Source organism: Balaenoptera acutorostrata, chromosome 1, assembly GCF_949987535.1.
Source record: "Balaenoptera acutorostrata chromosome 1, mBalAcu1.1, whole genome shotgun sequence".
In the NCBI taxonomy this organism is placed as follows: Eukaryota; Metazoa; Chordata; class Mammalia; order Artiodactyla; family Balaenopteridae; genus Balaenoptera; species Balaenoptera acutorostrata.
This window is the reverse complement of record NC_080064.1, coordinates 5295380-5318321: the sequence shown is the minus strand read 5'-3', so window position 1 is coordinate 5318321 and position 22942 is coordinate 5295380. Positions and strand designations below refer to the sequence as shown.

General features: G+C 45.3%; 1 protein-coding gene across 4 annotated transcripts in view; it reads right to left on the bottom strand.

Moving 5' to 3' along the window:
- The window catches only part of CAMTA1 (calmodulin binding transcription activator 1), an 888068-nt gene that overhangs the window by 581839 nt on the left and 283287 nt on the right, over positions 1–22942 (bottom strand). For all 4 annotated transcript variants that reach the window (XM_057544799.1, XM_057544797.1, XM_057544798.1 and 1 more), the window contains one exon: positions 11517–11584. In XM_057544799.1, coding sequence (XP_057400782.1) covers positions 11517–11584 — 68 coding nt within the window. The remainder of the gene's footprint in view (positions 1–11516; positions 11585–22942) is intronic.

Genomic DNA, 22942 nt, shown 5'->3' with positions numbered 1-22942 from the left:
TCTACAACTTTCCCCTTAAGCCTGGCAGTGCTCTGATCTCCCTGACATTTCAGCCTAATTGCCAGCTGCCCTTTTATGCACAGATCCAATTCCACCACAGTCAAAAAGTTCCTGTTCCTAAAGAATTCTCAAAAAAAAAAAAAATCTGGTGCCAAATTCCTACTGACCTCAATAGGGCAGTGATGGGAATCACAAAGCAGCCAGTCCGGAAGCACCTTGGCCAGCCCCCTGCCCTCGGCACAGCCAGGACCCTCTCCCCGGCATGCAGCTGCCCCAGGTCTAGACTCAGGTCCCCCTCCGGCCTCCCCAGAATCACCTCAAACTAAAGGGCTCAACTGGCCATAAGTTCCCTACCAGGTGAGATCAGGGCTGCCAGGACAGGAGAATTTCTCTCTTCTAGGAGAAATTTTCCTCTACCCAAAATGTTCCAATGTTCCATCTTATTAAATCATTGAATGAAAAGAAGGAAATTTCTCCCAGACATTTTTTTTCTTACAAAACAGGTATGAAATGTACAGTGTGGGGAATATAGTCAATAATTAGTTAATATCTTTGTATGGTGACATGTAGTACTTTACTAGACTTACTGTGGTGACCAGTTCAAAATATATAGAAATATTGAATCACAGTGTTGTATAACAGGAACTAACCCAGTGTTGTAGGTCGATGCTACTTCAAAAACAAACAAACTCATAGAAAACAAGATCAAATTTGTGGTTACCAGAGGTGAGGGGAGGTGGGGTGGAGGGGGAGGGGGAATTGGAGGAAGGTGGTCAAAGGGTACAAGCGTCCAGCTACAAGGTAAGTAAGTACTCGGGGTGTGATGTGCACCGTGATCAATACAGTTAACACTGCTCTACGTTACACATGAAAATTAAGGGAGTAAACCCTGAGTTATCATCACAAGAAAAAAAGTTTTTTCCATTTCTTTAATTTTGTATCTATTTGAGATGAAGGACGCTCACTAAAGTTACTGTGATAATCACTTCAGGATGGATGTAAATCAAATCATTATGCTCTACGCCTTAAACTCATACCATACTGTGTGTCAATTACATCTCAATAAAACTGGAAGAAAAAAAAGAAAATAATGACTGAAGTGGCAAAGCATGTGTTGTGTGTGCACATGTGTGTATGTGTGTGGGCTGTTGTGTATTCATATATGTTGTGTACTTATGTATATGTGTATAAGTGTGCATGTGTATATTGTGTGTTTCTGAATGTATATATGAGTGTTGTGTGTGCATATGTATACATGTGCTTACATGTGTGTTATGTTGTATATTATGTGTCCATGCATGTCTGTGCATGTGTGTGTCTATATGTGTGCATGTGTATGTTGTGTGTAAGTATGTGTACATGTACTTCTGTGTACATGTGTGTCTGTGCACATGGGTGTATTGTGCATTTGTACATGTGTGTATGTGTATAAACACACACCATACAAAGCAAACACTTGTGTGGAAAGTGGGATATGAGGTAGAGTTGGAGAACCAGGAGAGATTTTCTTCCTTTGTTTTTGGCTTCTTTTGAATTTTTTTAAAGCCCCATAATAAAAGACTAGAAAATCTAAGAATAGCAAAGATAATACTACCTCTTAGCCAGACTGAGAACAGTGGGAGAATCTCCAGCCCAGAATATCCAGCTGATTTGAGAATTACTCATTACACGGAAGATGATGAATTGCAGAAAGTGGTCCATTCCGAGAACGCGCCTTCCAACCTTGTGACACCCCCAAGCACACGAGCAGCCCCCCTCTCCGCGCAGCCAACATCTATTTATTAGATCAGAATTGATCCAGAGGAAATACCACAGATACCAATCCGGACCAATTACAGAGATACCAGACAATCCTAATTTTCCAAATTCAGGAAAGGGGAGTGAAGATGCCAAGAATAAACTGGTTGGCAGCAGAAAGAAAATGAGATTACAGTTGATAGACTCTGACAGGGTAGGTAAACGCCTCTCCATTTGTGCGAGCACAATGCCGGTGCTGTTTCATTCTCAGAAACAGTCTTTACTGCCAGGTGTCCTGCTTAGGGATGCTGGCAGGTGTCCCCTGGGTGAACAGTCTCCAGGCAGTGCCCTGCACCCCAACTTGCATCGCAGGTGCCCTGATGAGAAGCACCCTGCCCGGAGACTTGGACAATCACGGGAAGACACATTCATAGCCAAGCAGAGACAAAGGCATCGAGGTGCCATTGTCAGGTGACTTGCATGGCATACTGGCTGGCCCTGGCCGCACCCACGACCCCCAAAGTTCTGCCCAGAAGAGGCCACGCCCCTTGTGCCCACACGAGGAAAGGCTCTGAGCCGGGGGTGCTGCATTAAAGAGGGTGTGGTGTCACTAGAGCTGCTGGCCTTTGGGGCCACCTCCCTGCACCCAAGAAGCCTGCACATCTCAGCCACAGGGTTTCCTGGGCCCTAAGCAGCTGTGCATTTCAAAACCTCAAAACTGCATTGTGAGGCATTTGTTTCTGCAGACTAAAAAGGAGAGAAAGAGAAAAAAGCAAGACAGTGAAAGAGCAAGTAAGACCAAGAGTGAGCCTAAGAAGAGGAGAGAGAAAGAGAAAACAGGGGAGCAGGTCCCAGTCAGAAGGGCTGGGCAGTGGCCAGCGAGCCCCACCCTCAAGGGACAGGGTCCCTTGACGTGAAGGACCGAGCATCGCGTCTCCGATCTAATGACAGCAGAGGAGTGATCACGGGTATAAACCCACAAGGACAGAGCAAAGGGGAACGGAGACAGGAGGGGGTCAAGGGTGTCAACACATTCTAGAGAGATGGACGGCAGATGCAGGGTTGGTAACCGACTCGGCAGAATAGAAGCAGCAAAAACCCACGTGCCCTCGAGGAGGCACCAGGATAAACAAGCCAATTCGCCTGCAGAGCCCCGGAAAGACCCGTGGGCTGGAAGCATCAGGTGCCAGAGAAGCAGAGGCTCGGAAAGGGTGAGAGGGAGGGAGGGAGGGAGAGGCTGCAGACCTGTGCAGGGGACAGTCAGACCCTCCCAGGGCCCCACACACCCCACCCGGCCTCTGCCCCCACTGGAGACGCGTTTCTTCTTGCAGAAAGGGACCCCGAAAGACTCCAAACTTGGAGACAGCAGAGGAGAGGCAGGGAACACGGATGTAAACCAGGAAAATTCATTAATTAATGGTGAAATTTCAAGCCCCCTCCCTGCCTGCTTCCCAGACCACTAGCCGCCAAGCCCAAACCACCAGGCAGCACACTGACAGATCCTTCTCCGGAGAACCCCGAACGGCATCTCCAGACGTCGGCATCTGGAGATGCAGACTCTCAGAATCCCCCCCACTGGAAGCTGGCTACCTCCATTGACGAGCCCCTTCCCCAGATACGGGAAGCAGAGGAGATGGGAGAGTGAGAGAACAGGTTCTCCTCTAGCATACAGGGACGTCAGAAGATAACACCTAAAACTGACAAATCAAGGGACAGCAGAATAAACATATTGAAAAGTCGGGAGGTAACATCAGAACTAAAAGAATTGACAGTGGTCACTCCTGGGAGATGGGATTGAGCTGTAGGGCAGAGGGCTGCTGTTTCTTCTTACAAGACTTTTAGGACCATTGGCCTGATTAAACTATCTGCATGGATATTTCTGATAAAAATAAAGAGGGTAAAAGAAAGTGGAGGTTGGAGCCAGAAGCTGGCAGCTGCCTAACCCAGCGAGATACGAGACACAAAAGCACCCTCTCCCCTCTCTTGGCTCCCTCCCAGGAAAGAGGCCCTAGACTTGCAGTCCTGGCTCCAGGAAGTGGGAAGGGAGGTGATGAGAGCTGGCACGATAGCAGAGGACACACAAGCCCCGTGAGTGTGACAAATGCCCCGCACCCACCCGCAAAAAGGGTGGCCACTTAAGGCTGTGCAGCTGGAAACCTGAAGCCAGCCCAGGTCTGCTCCCAGGGGCACCACGGACCAGGGTTCTGGGCAGCCAGTGCCCCCGCCTTGGCCCCCTTCCTGGGCACAGAGGGGAATCGGTGGCCTCCACCGTCTCCTCCCACTTCGACATTCTGCATTCTGTGGTTCTGGAAAATGCACCGGAATCTGGGGCAGACCCACTTTGATATGGAGGCTGGGGATTTCCCCACCACCATCGAGACACCAGACACTTCATCAGGATCCAGGTCACAGCTCATTCCCCGCCTCATCCAGAAATGCATCCCAACTACAGGACCCCCAAGGCACATGCTTTCCGGGGGCCCCAGGGCAGCTGGGGCTCCTCGTGAGTCCTGAGCCAGCGGCCGCCACCCGCTGCTACTTTTGCTCTTTGGTTAATGATAATAGTTTGGACTTCGTCAAGAATTTGTTCAATGCGTTAGGAAATGCTGGAATGGGTGTAACATGACACATCGTTGTATTAATTTGATAGCAGGTTCCCCAATTCAGCAGAATGCAGAGGTCACCGCATTGAAATCATTGCCAACCTAGTTTATTTCTTCTTTTGCAGTTCCGAAGGACAGAGTCCCTGAAATGATCTAGGTATAAAGCTGCCCTCCCAAACTGTCCACTAATAGCACCCGCCACACACACACACACACACACACGCACACACGCACACACACGCACACACACGCACACACGCATAGCCAACCCCCGGCTCTGCCTGGCTGGACACAGCTACAGAGGCAGTCGTGGGAATCTTTTAATTGTTGTAAAATATATATAACATAAAATTTTCCGTTTTTAAGTGTACTGTTCACCAGCATTAAGTACACTCGCATTGTTGTGCAGCCCTCACCACCACCCATCTTCAGATCTTTTTCATCATCCCGAACTGAAACTCTGTCCCATCGAACACTAACTCCCCACCCCTCCCACAGCCCCTGGCCCCCACCATTCCACTCTGTGCCTCCACGAATCTGACTGCTCTCAGCACCTCACGTAAACGGGATCATCCAGCACTCACCCTCCTGTGGCTGGTTCGTTTCACTGAGCATCATGTCCTCACAGCTCATCCATGTTGTAGCACGTGTCATGACTTCCCTGGTGGCGCACTGGTTAAGAATCCGCCTGCCAGTGCAGGGGACACAGTGCAGGTCTTCCCTGGTCCAGGAAGATCCCACATGCTGCGGAGCAACTAAGCCCGTGTGCCACAACTACTGAGCCTGCCTGCCACAACTACTGAAGCCCTCACGCCTGGAGTCCACGCTCCGCAACAAGAGAAGCCACCGCAATGAGAAGCCCGCGCACCACAACGAAGAGTAGTCCCCGCTCGCCGCAACTAGAGAAAGCCCGCTCGCAGCAATGAAGACCCAACGCAGCCAAAAAAATAAAAATAAATTTTTAAAAAATTATTTTAAAAAAAATTCCTTTTTAGTTCTGGGAATTTTTTAATCCTCCAGATGGGATCTCCACAGGATTTGTGCAGTTCTATTCTGGTCACTCCCCAGGAATAGGGGCTTCCATAGAAAAGTCCTGTAACTGTCCCAAGGAGCAGAAGCCCTGGCAGTGGCCAACAGGTGACTCTCGTGTGCCACTTACACAGGTCCTGGCCAAAGCAGCCCCACCTGCACAGGGACCCACGTGGAAGCTGATGAGGCTGGCTTTCTGGGTGGAGCGCTCTGCCCGCCCCTGGCGGCGCCGCCTGGCCCCTCTCTGCTGGTGTGCGCAGGTGCGAGTCTGCCGCTCAACCACGAGCCCGCACACTGCCGCGCACCCCGTCAAAGCTCCTGCTTCTCTGCGTGCAAGCCCTTCAGAGACAACAGAGAAGGCACGGCCCTGCCCCTGGGGAGCTCGCTGTCCCCGTGAGGAGGCAAGACTTCCACACTTATGATCACTAAATTGTCAAAAACTGATGACAAAGAACGTGGGCTGCAGAAGTTGACAGCGAAGAGGGCTCCCCGTGAGTTGGCGTGTCTGGGGGGCCTCCCGGGAAGAGGTCAGATCCGAAGGGCGGGCAGATTGGGTTGGACGTGGGGCATTTGAGGGGAGGTCAGTGGCCTCTGAAGAGCAGTAAGCAGCCCCCTAACTGTAATGGGTACTTTGCAGTGCGGAGTCAAAGAAAAAGATTGAGAAAGGGAGGTGGAGGCAGAATAAAGGCCTTGAACACGACACTGGGCTTCATCTCATAGGAAGTCGCTAAGGTTTTCAAGGAGAACAGCAATGTAACAAAAGGAGCGTTTCAGGGAAACCAGCGGGAGGAAAGGAGTCCAGCCTGGAGAGGAGAGCGTCCAGAGCTGTTTCATAACCCAAGCATGATGCAGGTGGCAAGGGCCGAACCTGGGGGACACAGGAAAGTAAGGATGTGAAGTACAGTTTGCAACACTGGCAGAACTGGTGACTAATTCTATTCAGGGGATGAAAGAGAAAGAGGGGCCAAGAAGGAGGACAAGGTGTGAGCTTTGGACCCGTTAAGAAGAGGTTCTGAGAACCAGGGAAATCAGAGAACGGAAACAGAACGGAAGTGAGGGCAGGAGGGAGAGGAAAGGTGACGAGTTTGAGATAATAACATGACATCCAGGTGCCCAGCAGAGAGGTTCAGCCTTGGGGAAGGTCCACAGAGAGTTAAGAGTCAAACCCTGGAGTTCTTGGAGTCCTGGAAGTGAGAACTTTGGAGGAAAGAGTAGAAGACCCAAGATTTGTTCCTACCACTGGGGTGGGAAAGGTCCAGGGCAGAAGAAGCAATGGACCTACAGGGTCCTGAGAGCCGGGAGAGTGAGGGTGGGTCTCTCGCTGAGTCCCTTGGGTCTTCTTGAAACTCAGGTCTCACTTTTCTTCTCTTTTCCTTCCAGACCCCTCCCTCTACTTGGCTGTTTTACTGCTTATTGACCAAGAAGCATTTAGTGTTCATTATAGGAAAATTCTATTATTAGACCTTTAGTGTTTCAGTGTTAAGATGTGATCTATATAAATCTAATTAATTAATTAGATAATTAATAACATTTTCCAGCCTCCTTCTAACCGATACACACAGGATTCCTGGGAAGGAAATGTTTTCGATTCCATTTTGAGCTTTGCGTGTCCCCGGCTTCCAAGGAAGTTTGCACGTTTCCCAGGGGAGGAGAAATAAATTATTGGGATTGCTAAGTTTTGCAGCCCACCTGCCTATGCTCTGCTGGGCTCTGCTCTCCACCCTATGGGAGTGTGTGCTTCTCTACACTGCCTGCAACTCGGGGCTAAATCCATCTCCAGAGGCCAGCACAGGAACCCACAGCCAAGCTCACCAGCAAAGGGAGGCTGGGTCTCCCGGGTGGTTCAGAATTCATGGAGATGGGAGGTGGGAAAGAAGAGTGGAACAATTTGCGGGGCCACCTTCAAACCCCACAACAGCAGAGGGTTAGCATCGAAGCTAAGTTTGTGGGCTTTGCAATAAGATAATCCTGGGTTCAAATTCCAGTTCCAACATTCGCTGTGCAGTCTTGGACAGATAATACACCCTCTCTCCATCTCATTGCCTGGCAGAGCTGTTGAAAGGACTTAAAAGCCCACAGAAGTACCCCAGAGCACAGTACACAGGCAATCTACACAAGACAAAAATAGAGTCAACCCAGGTCTCTTCCCTTCAAACCCTGACTCACTCTCTCATTCATTTCACAAATATTCACGGAGCACCCACCGTGTGTCCAGCAGCGCTGCAGGCATTGGGGAGGCCCCTTGAACAAGCGAGACCGAAAGTCCCTCTCCTTGTGGTACTTTTACTTTGGGGGAGAGGAGGTCAGATAATGAATAAGTGAATTAAACAAATAAATAGGGTAACTACATAGTGTGTCAGATGGTGATAAGCGCACTAGAGAAACAGAAAACAGGGAAAGAGGAAAGGGATTCTAGCTGGATGGGAGGGGTGCGATTTTAAATTGTGGGTTCAGGGAGGGCCTCACAGAGAAAGTGACAAAGAATCAAGGCCAGAAGGAGGAGCTGGAAGAACGTACAAGACGGAGGGCGGAAGCTCTTGATTCCAAGATTCTAAATCCACCTTGTGGGATGGGGAGTGTGGAGTCCCCTGGTGTCTCCCAGCAGTATTACTACAGTGCTGGGCACACAGCAAGTGCCAAATAAAGATGTCCTGAGGGGTGATTTTTCAAGCTGCCATTTCCAGAAGGTCCCAGTTGCTGATAATACAATATGGGCTGTTTCAACAATCTGCATTCAGCCCTGTCGTGGCGCCACTGCCGCCCCCGGGACCCCCAACCCTGGGAGCCTCCTTGTAGCACACTTCATTATTAAACAGGTGAGCAGGACTCCCAGGACCTTCTCTGTAATTAGGGCAGGATCTGAGCAAGGGCTCTATTTATAACCCCCAGCCATCAGCTAGCCACGGAGACAAGGAGTGGGTCCCTCTGCAGCCCCTATACCAACATCTATATGTGAGCTGAATACAACAATTAATTTAATAGGGATTCCTCCACACAAACAATGTATCATTTTATTAGGAAACTCTATAAATGTCAGTGGTGCAATTCATTTTTATTAATTTTCTAAAATGAAATTAGCAGCGGCGGCAAACAGAAGTTGTATCGCCTCCTCGTTCAACAGAGTTTTGGTGTCATTAATTCCTTAATACCAGGAGGCCGGTTTGCAAGAACTCAGCAGTTCACTGCGTCAATTAATTTCAATACAAGAGAAGGCAGGGTGGGGAGATCCAAACTCAACAACTAATTTAAGAAGATTCTTGAACAATCACAGCAACTTTTCCCCCTCCTGGGACAAGACGCTTTCAAGTATAAACACGGATTGGATATTGTAAGACTAATAGGAAACGTTCTGTCTTCACCCTCTGCCCTTAGGAAAGAAATTCGTCCTTCCAAAGCCTGGAGAGATTGTGGCAGATGCGTCCTAAAATCAAAGCCTCCAGGAGGCCTGGGGATGGCCCCTTGCAGACAAGAGGGACGATGACACCCCCGTGCTTGGACATGGACCCTCACAGCATGCAAGGCAAGATCACAAATATTATCTCATTCAGTCCTCATCGTGACCCAATGAGGACAGAATCAACATTGACCTCTGTTCCATGCGTGAAGAAGAAAAAGTAGAGCTTTGAAAGGGGATGAAATGACTTTCTTAAAGTCACAAAGCTACTGAGTGACAGGGCCAAGGCTCAAACCCAGATTTGTCGATATCGAAACCCACACTCCTCCTCTGCTGCCGGGGCACCCCTTGTGCCTCGGGATGGGAAGGCTCTCGGCTCTATTTATACTCCCAAAAGTCAAGTGAGTCAGGCATGACCATGAGTGACATTCGCTTCTCAATGGAAACCCGAATTCAGACTGAAACGTGAGGCAGAATCCCCGCCTTGTTGTGCAGTCAGAGGGCGGCTGAAACAGGACACGTGTCTGCATATCTGAAATCAGGTGTCTGGCCCGGGACACGTTCCAGAAACTCTCACTCTCTGGCTAAAGAGAAGCTCTTTCCTTCCACTTAGATTCAGGGAGCGTTTTGCTGAGGAGTGAAGGGAGTGTGGAGAGGCTGGAGGCTGCTCGAAATGAGAACCGCTGTGGGGAGCCAGGAAATGGTGCCGAAGCAGGGATCAGACAGGCTCTCTTCCATCGAGAGAAGCTAGGGCAGCAGTTCTCAAAGTGAGGTCCCAGGCCAGCTGCACCCCATCACCTGGGAACCTGTTAGAAATAACAGGTGCTCAGGTCCCACACCAGACATACTGAATCAGAAACTGGGGTGGGGTGCAGCACGTTACTTTAACAAGCCCTTCGGCTGATTCTGATGCCTGCTCAAGTTTGGGAACCACTGCCCTGGAAGAAGATGTCCCCAGAAGGAAGGAGAGATGAGTGTGCCAGGCTTTCCAGGCTTTCCATGGTACAGGACACGGCTGTGCTCACCAAATAGTAAATTGCATCAACGTTCATTCTCCCTGCCCCCACTCTGACCCCACTGTAGCAAAGAATGTCCTTCTTGGCCTCATTCTTATTGGGCTCAGCCACGGGAATTACTTTGGCTAATGGATTTGTGAGCAGGTGTGACATATGATGCCACATCCAGAATCATATCCAGGGGTTTTCACTGTGCCTGCCTTGGATTGCCTTGGACTTTTAACCCTCTGCCATCCCCCATGAGAACCAGATGTCCCAGACAGGGAAGGGATGGGGGCAGGGGGAGGCTTCCTCAGCCTAGGTTCTACAACAAAAAGACACATCTCCAGTGGTCCTGAAGTCAACCCAAAGCCACAGCCAACCCATAGACCCATGAGCAGGAAATAAAAAATTATTGTTATAAGTCACTTAGTTTGGGGATTGTTTCTTACAAGGCATTATCACATCAAAAGCTGACTGATACAAACCATTTGATTTTATAGCAAAGGAAATCACGGCCTCAGAAGGCTGAGGAGTTGAAGACATCCTACAGAGGGGTTCAGGATGAAAGGTAAAAGAATCAGAGTCAACCTCTACCCTCACCTGGGGGATGCAGATCTCAGGAACTAATCGTCCTTTCCTCAATATCCTCTGACCCCCATCAAAATGGAAAATTCTGTCCTCATCTAATGGATGTTAACCAGTAAAAACCTAAGCCTCATGAAGAAATATGTTAAAGAATCTTATAGACGGAGTAAACATCTTTCCTCCATGGCTCAGAAAGGATGAACAGGTCAAGCTGATGGCCAAGTGGGCAGAGGACACACCCCCACACTTTCCCTGGTCTCCCAGTTAACAAATTTGGAGAATTTGGTGCTTCTGGACAAAGGGAACAGACTGGGCTTTCTGCCTCTCAAATTCAAACCCACAGTGCAGTTATCCTGTAAGCCGCACTCCAGCTAACACCACTCAGGCTGTTAAACACCTGGCCCCGTCACCGCTGATAGAAAAACTGTGGCAATTGGAAGAGAGTGGCCGGGTATTTCCGAAGCTCTAGAATGTAACATACTAAAAATGAAATAATGAGAGCTGGGGAGGAAAGAAGAGGCTGCCTTTAAAAATCAACCCTAAATCCCAATGTCTCCATTCTTCACAATATAATATCACTTGCACTGACAGAACTCAAGTCAGCTGACTCTTCACCAATTCCCTCTATTCCCAAGTGGTGAGACTAGTTCAGTGTTCATGGCAGTTGGCAGGTTCATGGACATTGACTAAATAATAAACTGCAAACTTAGCCGTGAATTCTGATTTGGGAGATCTTAAAGCCATCAAGAAAAACTTGACTTTCAGTTTGTAAAGCGTGTTGAGATGAGAGTGGACAGGTGAGGTAGTTTCCCTTTTAGAAAGTAAGTTTCTAGAGAACACGGGTGTCAGATGGGCACTTTCCCAAAATAAACTTCCCCTGATGGTCCTGCCTGCCAAACCTTTTCCAAGCACCCGGCTGAAGGATCCAGCGTCAGGCCAACAGCTTAAAATTTCCAACTTGCATGAGAGCAGCTGCCCTGTTTTTAATCCATCCAATTGCAGTCACTACCATCGTCTCAGGCTGATGACTGAGACCTCAATGTCACAAGCTCTCAGGCAGAACATGGCATTTTGAACTTGCCCATGAATTGACTGGCCAAATCAGGTAATCAATGAAAATCAATCCATTTACTGTACATATTTGAAAAACTGTGAGATCTGGGACATTACCTTGTCTTAGGGGATGTGGTTAGCCATTCTTCATGTTTCTCAAATGTTATTAAATAAGCTGCAATTTCCTGAAACAGAAGAATAAAAAGATAATAACAACAATTAGCTCACATTGGATCCTGAGAGGTAAGAAAGTTTTTTGCTGTTTCCCAGCCGCTGTCCTCTTTTGTGAGGCCGGAACCCCATCTCCAGTGGAGAAACACTCGACTTGGACTGTGTTTCTATTTTGATTTTTTTAAGACCTTTCCATTCAACCTGCCATACTCTAATAATCAAAGCACTGGGTTTCAAAAGATGAGTCAGTGGCAAGGACAAAGATATTTCTCTGTAGGAGGAAAACATCAGACACCATTTCAGCTTCTAATGTCATTAATTTGAAGGAGGGGAAAAACACATGCCAACAACAGGTCTCCACTCATGCAAGGTCAGAATTGGAACGTTTAGTTGGTCTCCTTCTGAAGCTGGAGTAACCTTTCATCATTGTCACAAGAAATGTTGCCTTCTCTCAGCATGAGCCCCAAGCCCCGAGCCAAATCACACAAAGATTAAAAAAGAAAAGAAAAGAAAAAGCCATATTACAGAGACAGAGACAGAGAGACAGAAAGAGAGAGAGAGAGAGTTAACCTTTCCCACTACTGATAACTTAATCTATTGAGGAGCGCTTCAGAACGAAGAACAATGTCAGCAGAGTTTAAGGCAAAGATGGAAGAAATGTGGGCGCCTGAAGGTAAATTAAATATTTATAAACACAACAACATCACTGCAGATAGAATTACTGATTTATTAACAATTTCCATAAAAAGCCAGTGGGTGACATCCACATAAGTCATTGCTCGGGCTCTGAGGCATGATGTGGCCCATTACTTCCAGCTCCAAACGAATCTGCTAACGTGAAATTGGCAGGGACCGTAAGTTAGATTAAGGTTGGACTAGTACACAGTTCCCTTGATCTTGGTGATGCTACAGTGTGGAGCTGCCGCCCTTGACAACCAGAAAAATGTGGAGGACGGGCCTCCCTTCTCAACCTTCTGTGCAGCTGGGGTCCGTGGAGGGCTCCTCGTGATAAAGCAGCCCGGCCACCTAGAGACCTGCAGCCTGTTAGCCTCCTCTGGGCTTGGACATTAGGGAGTGGACACCCGTGACCACAGAGACGCTAAACTGGGCCTTGAAGAAAGAGAAGACACATCACCAAAACCAGGGAAGCGGAGCAGATCAAAGTAGAAAACACCAGCCATGACACAGGGTTTGAAGGTCACCGGCCTGGGGGTGGGGTGGGTGGTCAGGGCCTCACATCATCGTGGAAACCAGCCACGACCACGAGCTAGCCAGTGACTGGTCACCAGAGCCCAAGCCACCTCAGTCCAGAAGACTGGACCTTTCACCAAGAAGCTGGGAAGCAGAAACCTATGACAAAAACAGAGTTGCCTTGTTGTACAGATTTTTACTGTTGACTGCAACTAAAAAGCTGATCAACCAGAACACTGTTCCCTCTCGTCCCTGAGAGAGAACATATTCTCTTTCCCCTCCTTAGAAGATATCTTCCCTAAGGTGTCACCATAGATAGGTATCACCTCCCCTGGCTGGCCCTCCTAACTCTTCATGACAGGATGGGTTGCCCATCCTCTGTGCTCCCATGGCACCCAGCACCTTCCCCCAGTGTGTAGGATTTATCACTCTGCATCCTAAGGGCTTGTTTACTTGGATAGCATCCCCCAGTGGGCCATGTACTCCTCAAACGCAAGGAATATGTCATCACTGATGTATCCCTGGGACCTCACAATGTCCTGATAAGTGTTTGTTAGACAGATGGATGGATGAGTGGGTGGGTGGGTGCATGGGGGGAGGGAGGGAGGAAGAGTGGGCATTATAGAAATAAAATTGCATCTATGAATGTCTGTGTGTGTGTCCTGAGTATGTTGCGTGTTTGTACATGTTTATTCCTTAAGATAGTTGAAGCAAGTGCTTAAAAGCAGCAAAACCCAGCGGCTCCTAGATAAACATTTACCGGTGATTTAATTAACTCTAAGTCACTGTGGGAAGGTGATATAGTATCACAGCTAAGAGCACATGCTTTAGAAGCAAACAGACCTGGCTTGGGGTGCTGGCACTTATGCACTGTCTGATGTTGAGAACATCACTTAACCTGTCTAGACCTCAGTTTCCTATGAAACTGAGATAATACCACCTCATGGGTAGTTATAAGGAGTGAAAATTCTTAATACCCTGACTGGCGTATAGCTATGCCCCACAATCATCACTATCATGATTATGATTAGAAGGTCTACGTGTTGCAAGCTGGCTCCACAGAGGCCCCGAGGAGGCAGCAGGTACCAAATGGTCCAGATCAGAATCTTCCAGTGCTGCTGGACTTACTTTCATCTATCCCACCCTCCAACCCCTTCCACCGCCGTCCACCCCCTATTCCCACAGTGAATGGTATCATCACAGTGACTCTTCAGAGTTAGTTGGAGTCAATCCTTCCCTTTATCTACTGGTGCCCATTTGGTTGCACAAAGCATTCATTCATTCACCTCAGAGACCTAACTAACATTTTGAATCTCAAGAGAATAGTAAACAGGACACGCTGAGCATCTTCTTCAAAATAAACATTTGTAACAGTATTGTCATGGAATGTAGTTATCTTGTAAAGAATTATAGGACTGACATTTTTCTAATACTTTCAGAAAAGGAGTTCAGAATTTATTCAATAATAAACACCAGGTCTTGAAACAATCTGCATATTATAAACTATTCAAGTGTGTAGCTTTCAATCTACAACAATAAGTTTCCCAGAAATTAAATAGGCATGAGCTGATAGTGAAAGGTATGCATGAACATGCATTAGCATGTGTGACAGTCATTAATGAAACTGAACAAGTGAATGACCTTGACAGCAGGCAGTGGCTAGAGTCAGGAAGTGGATAAACTGTGCCACTTCCTAGGTGCATCAGCCCATCTACCTGAATTTCAGGAGCCTTTATATCTGGGGGAATAGTCTATGCCAACTGGAACCCCTGGGATCCATGCCCTTGCCCAGGATCATGCTGAGAGCTAAGTGACCCCTAATGGCCCAGAAGGATGGAGGCACAGGGCACCCCAGACACCTCTAGATTCATCACAGTGTCCCAAAGACCCAGACTCCCAAAGAAGGCCTTCATGAACATCACTCAGGCAACAGTCACCCCAACCTGGCAGGGCCCCCTCTACTGCTACTGTCATGCAAAGAGAAAAACTCCCCGGACTACTTATTGCAATCAATGTTTACTCTACAAATGTTTATTGAGCACCTACTATGACCAGTCAGATAATAAGACCACATGAAGCCTGAGAGAGCAGACAGCAGAAGCAAGAAGAACTACAATTCTGCAATCTGTGGAACGAAACCAGATTCACAGAAAGATAGACAAAAGGACAAGTCAGAGGACTATGTACTATGAAGGAACAAGATAAAAACCCAGAAAAACAACTAAATGAAGTGGAGATATGCAACCTTCCAGAAAAAGAGTTCAGAATAATTATAGTGAGGATGATCCAAGACCTCGGAAAAAGAATGGAGGCAAAGATCAAGAAGATGCAAGAAATGCTTAACAAAGACCTAGAAGAATTAAAGAACAAACAGAGATGAACAATACAATAACTGAAATGAAAAATACACTAGAAGGAATCAATAGCAGAATAACTGAGGCAGAAAAACCGGTAAGTGACCTGGAAGACAGAATGGTACAATTCACTGCTGTGGAACAGAATAATGAAAAAGGAATGAAAAGAAATGAAGGCAGCCTAAGAGACCTCTGGGACAACATTAAACCCACCAACATTCTCATTATAGGGGTCCCAGAAGGAGAAGAGAGAGAGAAAGGACCCGAGAAAATATTTGACGAGATTATAGTTGAAAGATTCCCTAACATGGGAAACGAAATAGTCACCCAAGTCCAGGAAGCGTAGGGAGTCCCAGGCAGGATAAACCCAAAGAGAAACATGCTGAGGAGACACATAGTAATCAAACTGACAAAAATTAAAGACAAAGAAAAATTATTAAAAGCAACAAGGGAAAAATGACAACATACAACGGAATTCCCATAAGGTTAACAGCTGATCTCACAGCAGAAACTCTACAAGCCAGAAGGGAGTGGCACGATATATTTAAAGTGATAAAAGGGAAGAACCTACAACCAAGATTACTCTACCCAGCAAGGATCTCATTCAGATTCGATGGAGAAATCTAAAGCTTTACAGACAAGCAAAAGCTAAGAGAATTCAGCACCACCAAACCAGCTCTACAACAAATGCTAAAGGAATTTCTCTAAGTGGAAAGCACAAGAGAAGAAAAGGACCTACAAAAACAAACCCAAAACAATTAAGAAAATGGTAATAGGAGCATACATATCAATAATCACCTTAAGTGTGAATGGATTAAATGCTCCAACCAAAAAACAGGGGTTCGCTTACTGGATACAAAAACAAGACCCATCTATATGATGTCTACAAGAAACCCACTTCAGACCTAGGGACACATACAGACTGAAAGTGAGGGGATGGAAAAAGATATTCCATGCAAATGGAAATCAAAAGAAAGCTGGAGTAGCAATACTCATAACAGATAAAATACACTTTAAAATAAAGAATGTTACAAGAGACAAGGAAGGACACTACATAATGATCAAGGAATCGATCCAAGAAAAAAATATAACAATTATAAATATACCTAAAGACCTAAATGTAAGGCCAGACACTGTAAAACTCTTAGAGGAAAACATAGGCAGAATACTCTATGACATAAATCACAGCAAGATCCTTTTTGACCCTCCTAGAGAAATGGAAATTAAAACAAAAATAAACAAAGGGGACCTAATGAAACTTAAAAGCTTTTGCACACCAAAGGAAACCATAAACAAGATGAAAAGACAACCCTCAATGGGAGAAAATATTTGCAAACGAAGCAACAGACAAAGGATTAATTTCCAAAATATACAAGCAGCTCATGCAGTTCAATAACAAAAAACAAACAACCCAATCCAAAAATGGGCAGAAGACCTAAATAGACATTTCTCCAAAGAAGATATACAGATTGCCAACAAACACATGAAAGGATGCTCAACATCATTAATCATTAGAGAAATGCAAATCAAAACTACAATGAGGTATCACCTCACACCAGTCAGAATGGTCATCATCAAAAAAATCTACAAACAATAAATGCTGGAGAGGGTGTGGAGAAAAGGGAACCCTCTTGCACTGCTGGTGGGAATGTAAATTGATACAGCCACTATGAAGAACTGTTTGGAGGTTCCTTAAAAAACTAAAAATAGAACTACCATATGACCCAGCATCCCACTACTGGGCATATACCCTGAGAAAACCATAATTCAAAAAGAGTCATGTACCACAATGTTCATTGCAGCACTATTTACAAGAGCCAGGACATGGAAGCAACCGAAGTGTCCATGGACAGATGAATGGATAAAGATGATGTGGCACATATATACAATGGAATATTACTCAGAGTCATAAAAAGAAACGAAACTGAGTTATTTATAGTGAAGTGGATGGACCTAGAGACTGTCATACAGAGTAAAGTAAGTCAGAAAGAGAAAAACAAATACCATTTGCTAACACATATATATGGAATCTAAAAAAAAAAAAAAAGGTTCTGAAGAACCTAGGAGCAGGACAGGAATAAAGGCGCAGACGTAGAGAATGGACTTGAGGACCTGGGGAGGGGGAAGGGTAAGCTGGGACGAAGTGAGAGAGTAGCACTGACATACATACACTACCAAATGTAAAAAGATAGCTAGTGGGAAGCAGCCGCATAGCACAGGGAGATCAGCTCAGTGCTTTGTGACCACCTAGAGGGGTGGAATAGGAAGGGTGGGAGGGAGACGCAAGAGGGAAGGGATATGGGGATATACGTATGCATATAGCTGATTCACTTTGTTACAGCAGAAACTAACACAACATTGTAAAGCAATTATACTCCAACAAAGTTGTTAAAAAAAATTATAAGTATATATGCACCCCCAACATCAGAGCACCTCAGTACATAAGGAAAATGCTAACAGCTATAAAAGAGGAATTGGACAGTAACACAATAATAGTGGAGGACTTTAACACCTCACTTACACCAATAGACAGACCATCCAGACATAAAATTAATAAGGAAACACAAGCTTTAAATGACACTTATAGGACATTCCATCCGAAAACAGCAAATTACACTTTCTTCTCAAGTGCACATGGAACATTCTCCAGGATAGATCACATCTTGGGTCACAGATCAAGCCTCGGTAAATTTAAGAAAATTGAAATCATATCAAGCATCTTTTCCGACCAAAACACTATGACATTAGAAATAAATCACAGGGAAAAAAACATTAAAAAACATAAACACGTGGAGGCTAAACAATACATTACTAAATAACCAAGAGATCACTGAAGAAATCAAGAAGGAAATCAAAAAATACCTAGAGACAAATGACAACGAAAACACAATGATCGAAAACCTATGGGATGCAGGGACTTCCCTGGTGGTGCAGTGGTTAAGAATCCACCTGCCAATGCAGGGGACAAGGGTTCAAGCCCTGGTCCAGGAAGATCCTACATGCCGCAGAGCAGCTAAGCCCACGTGCCCCAATTACTGAGCCTGTGCTCTAGAGCCCACGAGCCACAACTACTGAGCCCGAGTGCCACAACTACTGAAGCCTGCATGCCTAGAGCCCCTGCTCTGCGACAAGAGAAGCCACTGCAATTAGAAGCCCGTGCACCGCAACGAAGAGTAGCCCCCACTCACCACAACTTGAGAAAGCCCATGCACAGCAACGAAGACCCAATGCAGCCAAAAATAAATAAATAAATTTATTTTTTTTAAACCTATGGGATGCAGCAAAAGCAGTTCTAAGACGGAAATTTATAGCAATACAATCCTACCTCAAGAAACAAGAAAACTCTCAAATAAACAATCTAACCTTACACCTAAAGGAAGTAGAGAAAGAAGAACAAACAAAACCCAAAGTTAGTAGAAGGAAAGAGATCATAAAGATCAGAGCAGAAATAAATGAAATAGAAACAAAGAAAACAATAGCAAAGATCAATAAAACTAAAAGCTGGTTCTTTGAGAAGATAAACAAAATTGATTAACCTTTAGCCAGACTCATCAAGAAAAAGAGGGAGAGGACTCAAATCAGTAAAATTAGAAATGAAAAAGGAGAAGTTACAATGGACACTGCAGAAATACAAAGCATCCTAAGAGACTACTACAAGCAACTCTATGCCAATAAAATGGACAACCTGGAAGAAATGGACAAGTTCTTAGAAAGGTATAACCTTCCAATACTGAACCAGGAAGAAATAGAAAATAAGAACAGACTGATCACAAGGAATGAAATTGAAACTGTGATTTAAAATCTTCCAACAAACAAAAGTCCAGGACCAGATGGCTTCACAGGTGAATTCTATCAAACATTTAGAGAAGAGCTAACACCCATCCTTCTCAAACGCTTCCAAAAAATTGCAGAGGAAGGAACACTCCCAAACTCATTCTATGAGGCTACCATCACCCTGATACCAAAACCAGACAGAGATGCTACAAAAAAAGAAAATTACAGAACAATATCACTAATGAATATAGATGCAAAAATCCTCAACAAAATACTGGCAAACAGAATCCAACAATACATTAAAAGGATCATACACCATGATCAAGTGGGGTTTATCCCAGGGATGCAAGGATTCTTCAATATACACAAATCAATCAATGTGATACACCATATTAACAAACTGAAGAATAAAAACCATATGATCATCTCAATAGATGCAGAAAAAGCTTTTGACAAAATTCAGCACCCATTTACGATAAAAACTCTCCAGAAAGTGGGCATAGAGGGAAACTACCTCAACATAATAAGGGTCATATATGACAAACCCACCGCAAACATCATTCTGGTGAAAAACTGAAAGCATTTCCTCTAAGATCAGGAACAAGACAAGGATGTCTACGCTTGCCACTATTATTCAACATAGTTTTGGAAGTCCTAGCCACGGCAATCGAGAAGAAAAAGAAATAAAAGGAATACAAATTGGAAAAGAAGAAGTAAAACTTTCACTGTTTGCAGATGACATGATACTATACATAGAGAATCCTAAAGATGCCACCAGAAAACTACTAGAGCTAATCAATGAATTTGGTAAAGTTGCAGGATACAAAATTAATGCACAGAAATCTCTTGCATTCCTTTACACTAACAATGAGAGATCAGAAAGAGAAATTAAGGAAACAATCCCATTCACCATTGCAACAAAAAGAATAAAATACCTAGGAATAAATCTACCTAAGGAGGTAAAAGACCTGTACTCAGAAAACTATAAGACACTGATGAAAGAAGTCAAAGATGACACAAACAGATGGAGAGATATACCACGTCCTTGGATTGGAAGAATCAATATTCTGAAAATGACTATACTACCCAAAGCAATCTACAGATTCAATGCAATCCCTATCAAATTACCAATGGCATTTTTTACAGAACTAGAACAAAAAATCTTAAAATTTGTATGGAGACACAAAAGACCTTGAATAGCCAAAGCAATATTGAGGGGAAAAAACGGAGCTGGAGGAATCAGACTCCCTGACTTCAGACTATACTACAAAACTACACTAGTCAAGAAAATACGGTACTGGCACAAAAACAGAAATATAGATGGAACAGGATAGAAAGCCCAGAGATAAACCCATGCCCCTATGGTCACCTTATCTTTGATAAAGGAGGCAAGAATATACAGTGGAGAAAAGACAGCCTCTTCAATAAGTGGTGCTGGGAAAACTGGACAGCTACATGTAAAAGAATGAAATTAGAACACTCGCTAACACCATACACAAAAATAAACTCAAAATGGATTAAAGACCTAAAAGTAAGGCCAGACACCATCAAACTCTGAGAGGAAAACATAGGCAGAATGCTCTATGACGTAAATCACAGCAAGATCTTTTTTGACCCACCTCCTAGAGTAATGGAAATAAAAACAAAAATAAACAAATGGGACCTAATGAAACTTCAAAGCTTTTGCACAGCAAAGGAAACCATAAACAAGCCTAAAAAACAACCCTTAGAGTGGGAGAAAATATTTGCAAATGAATCAATGGACAAACGATTAATCTCCAAAATATATAAACAGCTCATGCAGCTCAATATTAAAAAAAACAAACAACCCAATCAAAAAATGGGCAGAAGACCTAAATAGACATTTCTCCAAAGAAGACATACAGATGGCCAAGAGGCACATGAAAAGATGCTCAACATCACTAATTATTAGAGAAATGCAAATCAAAACTACAATGAGGTTATCACCTCACACCGGTTAGAATGGGCATCACCAGAAAATCTACAAACAATAAATGCTGGAGAGGGTGTGGAGAAAAGGGAACCCTCTTGCACTGTTGGTGGGAATGTAAATTGATATAGCCACTATGGAGAACAGTTTGGAGGTTCCTTAAAAAACTAAAAATAGAATTACTATATGACCCAGCAATCCCACTACTGGACATATACCCAGAGAAAACCATAATTCAAAAAGACACAAGCACCCCAATGTTCACTGCAGCACTATTTACAATAGCCAGGTCATAGAGACAACCTAAATGCCCATCAACAGACGAATGGATAAAGAAGTTGTGGTACATATATACAATGGAATATTACTCAGCCATAAAAAGGAACGAAATTGGGTCATTTGTAGAGACGGGGATGGACCTAGAGACTGTCATACAGAGTGAAGTAAGTCAGAAAGAGAAAAACAAATATCGTATATTAACGCATACATGTGGAATCTAGAAAAATGGTACAGATGAACTGGTTTGCAGAGCAGAAACTGAGACACAGATGCAGAGAACAAACATATGGACACCAAGGGGGGAAAGTGGGGTGTGGGTGGAGTGGTGGTGGGATGAATTGGGAGATTGGGATTGACATATATACACTAATATGTATAAAATGGATAACTAATAAGAACCTGCTGTGTAAAAAATAAAAAATATAAAAATTTTTAAATAAAGAGCACATGAAGCCTGCCCTTAAATGAGCTCACAGCCAGGGACAGAGATAAGTCAACATAATAGTGGGGCGTTCACGCCATCACAGGGTCAACTGTCCTGTCAACTCTGTAGCCAGAGCAATGCGTCATCTCAGGCCTACCGAGCTGCCATGCAAGCAAGCAGAGGCCCCGGGGAACCACACCAATTTATGAACTATCTTTGAGCACCAGCCGCTCCCTCCTGCACTCTCAAGGTAACAAGGACACCCCCCACGCAGGTCCCCCCTGGGTGGAGCACCTGTCCCATTTAAAGGCAGCCCCTCTGAACAAAGGAAACTGAATTCCCAGAGCCAGGCTCCCTCCTGTGTCATATTCACATTGACTAAGCCCCAGAGCTGGACTCGGCCACCAGGGAGCGTGGCTGCGCTGCCGTCTGGCTCCCAGCTGGATGGGGCGTGTCTGGGTCACCTGTCTGCTCCCAGAACCGTGCTGCCCAGCCCATTCCCCTTATTCTGGTTCTGATCTGTCTCATCATCAGACGGGCAGACCATGGGCCAGACCCTGCCTCCCCAAAGCTTAGGATCTTTTTGGGGAGAGTGCTAGGTACACCCCAAAGAACCACAAAGGACAGAAGATGCTAAATAGTGTGGAGCAAAGTGAGAACCATCAAAATTCAGAGTAAGGAGAGTCATCTGGGCTACAAAGGGGAATGATTTCGGGGGGAGAGGGACTTCATCATCTGTGTCATCGTTACCATCATAACAGCTAACGTTGGCAGAGTGATGTCTAAGGCCAGCGACTGCTCTAGGACTTCATGGGGGATAGTCTCACTTAATCTTCAAAACAAACTACAAAGTGAGAACATGCCCGTGTTACAGGTGGGGAAACTTGAGGCACGGGGCAGTTAAGTGGCTTGCCCAAGGTCACACGGCTAAACTCTGTAGAACCCAAACCCATGCAGAATGGTTCCAGAGCCCACACTCTCCACTACTGATCTGAACTTCTTTAAAGAACAGCTATGGTGTGTCCAGATGGAGAAAAGGAAAACCTGCCCGTGTACAGTCATGCTTTCCTAACTCAGGCTAACAGCCTCCTGCTTCCCACTGAGCTGCAGTCACCTCACTGCCCCACCTCCCTTCAGGGAACCAGGAGGAGTCAGACCGAGCATCCGTCAGCAGGGTTCTCTCCTTCCAGCGGGATCAGGCTCATGTCCACCCAAAACCCTTGTATGATTCATGGGGTCATCTACTTCAGTGATAGGAAAGGTTTCTTATATCCAGGAACCACTTGCTTTAAATGTCTTACAATACAGACAAAACAACAGACAAAAAGAGACAAACACTCTAGATGAAAAGGGGAAGAGGTTTTGAAAAAAAGCATCTTCATCCCAATTGTCTGGCCCT